We start from the raw sequence: 9,874 nt of genomic DNA on the forward strand, positions 1-9,874 counted from the left end.
ATCAAGGTCCAGATAGCAGAGGCCAAGCCCCTGTGCAGCTGGCACTGAAATGTTAGTGATAGCAGGGGACTTTCAGGCAGCTAAGATTGAGACAGCACTTTCAGGTTTTCCTTTGCAGTGTGCTTCTATGCAGCTATTTCTACAAAAAAGGCAAGAACAATTCCTTCCAGAAACGCAAGGGATTTTCAGAAATATTGAAAGAATAGATTAAAGAGAAATGACTAAATTTCTTTTTAGTCAAGCACTTGGAGGACTACAGAATCAACATTGTTCAAATGAATGGTACTACTATCTCAATTATACTTACAGTCTTGTAAAATTGAGGGTGTACAGCTCAAAAACATTTTGTCTGTGAATCCAGGAAAGTTCTGTTATTTGATTACAATAGAAAACTATCTAGAACTATGCTTTGAGAATTATTCTTCTACCTGGCTGCCTCAATTTTTCCGTGTCTCCCTCTAGTGTTGTCGGTGTTTATGAGAGAAGATCAGATAGACTCTTTGAATCAGGAATTCCTATAATTCTTTATCTCCTGGGGCATGTCATTTTGATGATGGCTGCTTTGACATCCTTGTTCCTCAGTGTGTAGATGAGAGGATTCAGCACTGGTGTGAGAATAGCATACACCACATTGCCCATGATGTGGAAGTCGAGGGGCAGGTCAGCCCTGTAGGCCACATAGGCTATGGCAATGGAAGAGTAGTAGGTGCCCACTACAAGGAGGTGGGAGCTGCAGGTGGAGAAGGCCTTTGAACGTCCTTCCTGGGAGTTGAGGCGAAGCACCGAGACCAGGATGCGAGCATAGGACAGAAGCACCAGGAGGAGGGGGGAGAAGGACACCACCATGGCTATGCAAAAGCCCAGGAGGGTCTGGGAGCTGGTGTCAGAGCAGGAAGCCTGGACAACAGACAAGTGGTCACAGAAGCAGTGGTAGATGTAGGCGATGTTGTCAAATTCCATCTGGGAGGTCTGTACCACTGCTGGGATGGGTAGGAGGAGGGCAGAGAGCCAGGCACTGGCTGTCAGTGCAACGTTGGTGTGTGGAGTCATGTGGACAGGGTAGTGCAGTGGGCGGCAGATGGCTACATAGCGGTCATAGGCCATCACCACCAAGAGGAAAGCTTCTGAGCAGGAAAAGCTATGAAACAGATACATCTGCAGGAAACAGGCAGGGAAGCTGAGGAAGTGGTCCCCAAATAGGAATAGGGACAGCATCTTGGGGACTGTGGTTGTGGTGAAATAGATGTCTAGTGCTGAGAGGTTAATTAGGAAGAAGTACATGGGCTTGTGGAGGTTGGGCTCTGTCAGCACAGCCACCAGGATCAAGGTGTTACCCACAAGGATGAGCAGATAAAGAATGAGAAAGATGAAGAATATAGGAAAGATGAGGTAAGTTGGCAGAGAGGGAATGCCTGTAAGGTAGAAAATGGTTAAGGCTTCTCCTGATACATTACATGTTGTGGTCTCCATTGTGGATTAAAACTGAATGTTCAGGAAATGGGTAGTAGAACATCTGGAAAGCAGGCTCATCTGGAAACAGAATAAGCAGAGTTTGGAATGATAATTACAGAGTGACCTCTGCATAATTAATGTAACCATGTTGATTTACAAGCAACTCTAAAGGACATATAACAGGATCTGTGCAACCCCCAAATTCATCATCATACCCTCAAATTCCCTTTCCTTTTCAAATCAATTATGTTAAGTGCTAGGGAGGATTTTCTGTGGGTCTTTCTTTCCATGTGCCATATTGTCCTTTTGGAGACATTAGATCTTAAATTTTCTTTCTTTTTTTGGATATGTTCAAGTTTTTAAAAAGTGACATCTTTGTCACCATGTAACTAGAGAGGGCTGATTTCTCCAAGGCTTACTGACTTCCCTTTCTACTAATTAATCAGAGACCGTCTCCTTTCTATTGTTTGTTTGGTCCAGTGGTTCTGCTATCTCCATCAAAGCTGAATACTCGGTACTCTGTCTCTGCATGTGGGGTTGTTTGTCATCATTACAGTCAAGGAGTTACACTGAAAATGTTCGTGGCAGGAAGAATCATTCCTGACAGGAATCCTATTAATGGCCTCTTCCCATGATTCGTCAGCAACAGAGAATCCAATGCAGTATCTGTGTGATTCTATTCAGTGACCGTCCTAGTACTCTTGCAGCTCGGCACATGCCCCTGTGTGACCACTGCTGCCCATTCCCTGTAGGCTCCTTTGTCCGCAGGTCAGAAAGTGCCCTGGTGTTCTGGGAAGGCTTGGGCTGCATTGTTGATGAAGATAAACTGGATATCAGTTCTAAAGAAAAAGAACCCCTGCCAGGTGTATCAGAAGTGAAAGTTCAAGCCACAGCTCAAGAATTTTGAGCTGAAAGAAAGTAATAACTCACTGTGCTTTTTAGGCTTGTCCTTTGGCCTATATGACCATCAGAGCAAGTCTATGAGAATATTGGCATTAGGGCTTCCTTAATCTTGATGATTCCATGAGTAGTTCCCCCTTATTTTCCTTAGAATCACTTCTAATTTCCCATTCTTCAAAAAAAATCTCATGCATAAAACCAGAATAATAAAATGAAATAAATAAATAGACAAGCACTGTCTCTAGGCCAGAAATGGTGCATATGAAGGGCAGGACTTGGCTAAGTGCCACAACTGGCTGGCAGCACAGCCAGAAAGAGCCCTTTCTTCTATACATCCTTCCTGGAGAATACAGAAGTTCAGGTTTTCAAGGGGAGAACATATTTCCCATTTTCCTTTGCCATTGATAACCAGACAAAACTAAATTTCAAATTTTTATCTGGTTCTCTATATGGCAGATACTAAATTGATGTCTGCAAATGAAAATGCTTCCTTCAAAAAGCATATCCAAGAATTGAAAAAGACAGAGACTGCTTTGCCTCAAACTGAGAGTATCCCGCAGCCAGAAGCCAACAGAAGGAGTACTCAGCATTTCCTCACACTCATATGGATGCAAACCTTGCTGCCCTGAATGCTGGGCTCAGAGAGACCACCGCACCTCTACCCCCAGGTAAGGCTGAGTTTGGGGTAGAGCCTAGAAGGACAGGCACTCAGAGGGTCAAAACCAAAGGAGCCCTCAGAGGCACCACTGTATCTTCCCTCCCTCCCTCCTCTGTCTGCTGCTTTATAGGTGGAAACACAGATGCTGAGAGGCTACTGGAGGGGTATTATGGTTTTTCATAGCCTGGTGGTTGTGGACTATGTAACAAGATGCCCAGACTTGGGACACCAGCAAAGCGGGGGTACCAAAGCTAATTTCTGAAATAATTTAACATTTAATATTCCAAAGTACTAGTTTATTATAGAAAACATCAGCATTTGCTGAACTTTCTCATGTTTATTTCACAGGCTTAGATGGTTATCATCTGAATTATATCTGCCTCTGAATCATGCAGCTTTGTGTTTAGGGCCAACATAGCACTGTTCCCCAGTGCTCACAGCTTGCCCCAGCAGATCTTCTCTATAGGGATGTCTGGGAGCTGGTTATAGTGTTGAGGAGAGAAAAAGACAGAAAAACTAGCTTCCTGAAAGTAGAAACTGTATTGTAAGCATCTCATCTTTTCTTATCACTTAGACTCCATAGCGAGAGGTTATACTTCTTCAACAAATGATAGTGAGGAGCAGACAAGGGGCAGGCCCTTGTCGACTCAGAGGGATGAGGCAGAGGCAGCTCCTGGAGACTCCCTGCTGCCAAGGACTGAGACCCATCTGGCAACCAAGAGTGCTGGTTCTTCAAGCAGCTCTGCCATGTCCTTCCTGTGATTTTGAGACCCTGAGCCCAAGCCCCGACCTCCTTTTTTATGGTGAGTGGATTGAGGGGAAAATGTTTGAAGGGTTACAATTCAACAAACCATTTTTTGCATGTCCCCTCTGATTTGGGCAGAACAGGAGATTCAGAGTCGGATGTCCTGTGGCCCATATGCCAAAGAGAGAGAGAGAGAGAGAGAGAGAGAGAGAGAGAGAAGGCTCTTAGTGAGCTCCTCTGCAGGTCTCGTTCTCTAGTTTCATTACAACTTAGACACAATAGTGATTAAGTTGGGAGTTTGAAAGGACTGCATTCCTGTCCCCATTCCACTTTCAGCTTTGTGCCGTGGAGTAAGTCACTTTTTTTCTCATTGACTCTGGTTTCCCTTATCTGTGATTTTATAAATTTTCTTTCAGGAGAGAATGCTTAGAGAGTGCTACAAAGAGCCTGGGACTTGTTAGACCTCAGCATTGCTAGTTTCTGCTGTCTTCAGCTTGTCTTTTTATGGGAAGGTCTTGACCTAGATTCTTTGAATTCTGTGAGCACAACACCCTGCCCTGACCTGTCAGGATGGATGCCTTGACGCTCTCCCAGCTCATGTATGCAGAGCCATCCTGGCTTCTGATGCTTGCTTCTGTGCATACCCAATCTGTCTTTCCTATCTGAGGCCCAGATTTATAGCACCTGGATTCCTGTTCCTGTCTCTCTATCCCAGCTTTCTCTGCCATCTCTAGGCACTCCATTCCCAGCATCACTCACCTGTTCAGTTTGGTCCACACTAGGATCTCCTCTATCTCTCCAGGTGAGACCTTGATGGATGTAGCAGGTTCAGGCTGAGCCACGGCCCATTGAACCCTGAGGATCCTCCTTTCAAGCAGGTCTCTTGAGATACTTTCTCTCTAGATGGTGATCCCCTGGCACCACACTCACCATCCGTCAAGGCTCATTCATGACATCTCCTATGGCACCTATGGGAGAAGAGGGAGATAAGATTTGTTCCTGTGCTTTGCTGATAATGAGAAGATCCTTGTTAACATCCCTCAAGGGCCCAGAGGTTTACACTAATGGTGTAGCCTTCATTCTGATGGTCCCATCTGATCCTCACAATCACAGAAAACACAGGAAATAGCAACAGGGTATACCGGAAGTCCAAGAGAAGAAAAACAATGTCTAGGAAGTCCAATAACATCCCCATTTGAACCCTTGTACCTAGAGGCAGAAGTAGTATTCAGACACAGGGTTCTATTCCCTGCCCAGTTCCCTGGCCACTACACCAGGAGGATATAATAGTCAAGAGGATGGGGTCTGGGGCTGTAATATATGAATGATCCTCCTGTATTGTTTTCCTGGTTTTCTGTTAACTTTTATAGCTGCACACAGAGATACTAATATGTTCTCCAGAGAAGGCTCTGGTTCCTGAAATAGTTCTCCTTGCTCCCTGTTTCTTCTTTCTACTCAGTTCTATTAGTTGTACCTTTCTTTGCCTGTTGATTCAGTGACATAGAAAGCCCCACAATTTCGGTGGTAATTTTAGCTTCTGGTCAGCTAAATGAACCATTCCACTCCTGGTAGATGTACTTTACTATTCAGAATTAAAATACAGAATCCAACAGAATTCTAAGTTGAGGAGGAACCACATTCTTATACTGTGGAATCACATTCTTACTTATATTCATATTTTGGAACCATGTTCTTAGGGTTAATGAGAGGATGCAGCAGTATGTCCTTCCTTAGTTTATCATTTTAAAAAATGATAGCAATAAAGGGAGTGAAGATGGAGCTTCCTATAAAGCCCCTGTGTTCAATTCTCAGTACTGAAAATAAAAAAAAAAGTAGTGCAATTAATGTACCTCTATAGCTGACCATTGTCCTTGAGCAGTGGTTCATATCATGGGTTGATGTTGGTCTCCATTGTTGTCATACTGAGTATTTAGGGGAAAGTAAACAAGATTAGCTCTGATGAACCCAGGTAAATCTCTATTCATGCCACTGTGGCCTTTTGTCATGAATCTGTTGAGCAACACTGGGGTGCCTTAAAAAACGTCTGACTGAAATTCATGGGAAGGATCATCTTGTCTACCTGATTTTGCCTCTTCATTCTGACATTATATGTTTTTTCCTACCATGGGCACTTTTTAGTAAATAGTCTATGGGGAATTAATATCTTTATAATTTGTACCTATCCAAAGATGTCTAATGTCTTAATTGTTTTATAGACCTCTTCCCAGTCCTCTTATCTTGCCCATTCAACATTCCTAGACCATAGCCATTGCCCATACACTGGAACAGATCCATACCTCTTTAAATTTCACATTTTATGTAAGATAAACTTACCAGGTACAAAACCAGATATATCACCACAGATTCTGCCTGTTGATAGCATTTACTTTGTTGGTGGTCCTTCAGGGCCCTAGTGAATGGGGATTATTACAGCAGAAGTCCCTTTTTGGGTGGTGCCCACATATTTTAAAGAAGTACTTATAATTTCAGGGCTTGAATTTTTTCTTCTGAAGAAATCTATTATTGGGGATTTCCCACAGGCTATATGTTTAAAGTTGGTGGAAATCTGTCAGTGCAGCAAGACTGGCTGTCACTGGAGTCTAAGCCATCTGATTACTGTTGCCTTTAGGGTCAGCCTGAGGCTAACATTACATGTATTACTTCCATTTCATGATGGGATGTTTTCATACAGTTCCTATTTTATATTTTTGTTTATTCAAATTAATAATCAATTTACAAGGGATAGCTAGAGACCCACATTAATCTACTGTTCCCTGATCAGGCAGTCAGACTACACCAGGGCTAGGAGTTGTTTCTCAAAAGGAATATAATTACCTATAGAAACAATCAAACACACACACACACACACACACACACACACACACACACACACAAATAAACATAAAAGCATTGATTTACTCTAAAATCCCATGGGCTATGATTTTTCCATCAAGAGTGAATGTTATGTCAAAGTTCAAGAGTATTTTAAATGTTGGGCTATTACAGAGTGGCTTGTTTGGAATAAATTTTATGCCAAATACCAACCACAAAAGTTGGGCAAAATATGCAAAACAAATATTTAAACATTTCAGAAAGCAGCCCTGGCAGGTGTTGAATGACTTTTCTTTGAGGAAAGACAGGCCTTGGAGGTTGAATTCCAGGACACTGGCTTTTTGCTTGAGGTCATTTTCCAAATGGAAGGATGGGAGAATTGACCCAAATGGAAAAACAGAAGTCCTACTGTGTTGAGGTGATAGAGGTTGGAGTTTTGGTTGCTGAAATGACCAGAACTGAAGAGACAAGTTCCTGGAGAGGAGAGTACTGCAAAGAAGGACATCAACATCAGTGTATAAATTCCCTTAAGGTAGAAACTGAAACAAAGGTGGTTCCACTATAATTATCAGTCAAAGACCTTAATGCAACAATGATTCATATATTCCCCCTTTCTTGGGGGGAAAATAGGCAAAATATGAGAAGCCAAGAATTTAAAGGAGAATTTGAATCTGTAAAAAATGAATGAATATTCTATAACTAAAAAAATATAGCATATAAACTTAAGCACTTTTTGAATTAATATAAATAAGAAAGGACAGATGAACTGGAAAAAGAAATTGATAGGAAATATCCAAGAAGAATCACAAGGAGCCAGGGATTTAGCTCAGTGGCAATACACCTTCCTTGCAAATGCAGGGTCCTGAGTTTGATCCCTGGTACCAAAGACTCACAGGGGATATTTCTGGAAACATGGTGAAGTAGTGAACAGCAGAGAAAGAGCATCTCTGAGATTTGGTTGCCAGACACTGGAATATAGCAACATATGGAAGATAAGAAGGAGGGAAGTGGATCCCTGGGATGAAGGAAGGATCTGAAGCAAGAATTGAAACTCACAAGGTGAGTGAAGAGAGAGACTTCAATGAAGAAAAAAGAGGTGCCAAGCTTTCCCCCTGATCCCTGAGTCACACTGCATGGGAGAGGTGGCTTGAAACTTCAGGCACTTGGTGACTACTGGTGACCCCAGAGGCCTCCATGGAGAAGTGCGCCAGTGGAATGGAGCAGTAGATGCAACATACTGCAGTAGCTGTTGAGTTATTTGGATTCAGACACCTCCCAAGAGAGGGTGATTGGCTGGTAGCCATCTTGGAGAAGGGCCAACTGAGCTCAGAATTCAGAGCAATTGCATGCTGGCTCCATCTAGCAGCTGCCAGTGTCAGGGAGAGGCTGTTAAATCAGCAGAAGATCAAGGAGCCAAGTTCCAGCCAGTAGGGAGCCAAGTTTTATCCTGCAGGAAGCCCACAGAGTATCCGGAACAAATTGGGTCCCAGTCTTACAGCCAGAAACAAGCTTTCAGTGGAGCTAAAGGTGCAGGCTTGCTGGGATTATTCACTACCACACCCTAAATCTATGGCTGTTTTCCTGGGATTGATCAACATGGATCTGGACTCTGCCAACATTCTCTACCAGTGGCAACAGAGACATACCTTGAAGTGGACACTTTTTTATTTTCTTCTTTTCTTGTTTTTGTTTTGTCTTGTTTTGTTTTTCATTGTTCTTGTCCTTATATGAGTGTGAATATTGTTTCTAGTTTTTTGTTGTTGTTGTTCTTATTGTTCTGTTCTGTTGTTTTCATTTTTTTACTTCTCTCATCCTGTCTTCTTTACCAGTTTCCCAAAGTTCTCTTAATCTTCCTGTGTCCTCCAGCCTTGCTTCTAATCTCTTCCTCTTGCTATATTTCTCTATTTTCCCCCTAGCTCCTTTAAAACTTTTTCCCCAGAGGGTAAAATCACCATACTGAGGGTCTGTTTACTGTCTATTACTGTATATGTCACTGTATATGACTATATAGTATGTGTGTTACTGTATATTACTGTATGTGTTATTGGTTTGTTTTAGATTTTGCTATAGAACCACAAGCCTAATTCATACAGTTAAAAGTTATAATTCATAGTTACCATAGTTTGTCATTTTCTAGGCTGTGTTTGTTGCTATTGTTTTGCTAATTGCACTACTTTAGTCAAGGTGACATATTTGTTCCACTCAGTTGCTCTTTCTAGTATGCCAAGACTGAGATTGCTGGCCTAAGGGTTATAAACAATACCAGTATCAAAGATCTAGAGGCTAAGCCAAGTGGACAGCAACTTCTGTGTGGCGGTCCAGCCGTCACAACACGAACATGCCTGAGTCGGGGAGTGAGGATTGAGAAAGGAAAGAACACTCCAGCCTGAGTGGAGACAAAGAGAAGTCTGATTTATTTCACAGAAACAGCTCCTTTTATAGGTTCACATCAACAGGAAGCTTTTAAGGGCACACAACAACAGAAAACACCAAGCAATTGTTTTTATCTTTATGCAAAGACCGGATTTCCTGACTCTTACAAATAACATCAGATCTTTGGCTAACGAGTTTCCTGTTATGTCAGGGTAAAAGAATCAGAACAAGCTTAACAAACAGTTTCCTTGAAAAGTAACAAATGTTGCATAGATTGTGTTGATGCTTTAATTGTACAGGAAGAAGTTATTTTCCAAATGTCAAACTCCAGTGTGCCATAACTGGGCCCCGACATATCCCCCTTTTTATTATATTTAGAGCAGGGACTTTCCCAGCTCAGCAGAAAGACTGTGCCTGTCTTAGGTGAGAAATGTCCAGAGAAATCCCTTACCTGTCATCAAGCCATGAGAATTCTGATACTCATGCTCTGTCTTAGGTTGGATATTTCTCTACACTTCTCTTACCCGTCTTTGACTACCAGCCTCTGCAGGAGTTAGATCGTAGGTTGTGGAGGCTTGACATGTAATTTTTGCAAGCATCATTATGAAGAGAGGTTGTCTCAAAACCATCACAGAATGAAAGGAAGTCATCATTTTTGAGAATATACAATTGATTAATTTATAATTAAAACAGCTGTTGTTATATTCATTATCAGTTTCATAAGCAATCTCTATATTTCTTACGAATAACATAAGGAGGATTAACACAAGACATTATCTTTTTCTTTTGTTCTTTAACTTGAGATAACACAGTATTTATGGTATTTCACATATTAAAAGTCTCTATGTTAAAAACATTTAAACGAAGGCTAGTAACTTTGATATTTGACCATAAACATATTTCTCCCAACGCGC

General features: G+C 41.9%; 1 protein-coding gene across 1 annotated transcript; it reads right to left on the reverse strand.

Annotated features, from left to right (window-relative positions):
- Positions 1–525: 525 nt before the first annotated feature.
- Positions 526–1,470, reverse strand: LOC104847782 (olfactory receptor 2AT4-like). Its single transcript, XM_010603344.1, has one exon. The coding sequence runs from the start codon at positions 1,468–1,470 to the stop codon at positions 526–528; it is 945 nt and encodes a 314-aa protein (XP_010601646.1).
- Positions 1,471–9,874: the final 8,404 nt, after the last annotated feature.

Source organism: Fukomys damarensis, unplaced genomic scaffold, assembly GCF_012274545.1.
Source record: "Fukomys damarensis isolate Sample0158 unplaced genomic scaffold, DMR_v1.0_HiC HiC_scaffold_16, whole genome shotgun sequence".
Classification (NCBI taxonomy): domain Eukaryota; kingdom Metazoa; phylum Chordata; class Mammalia; order Rodentia; family Bathyergidae; genus Fukomys; species Fukomys damarensis.

Excerpts from the sequence above, each read along its gene's own strand:
- LOC104847782 (XM_010603344.1), bottom strand. The coding sequence starts at position 1,470 with ATGGAGACCACAACATGTAATGTATCAGGAGAAGCCTTAACCATTTTC.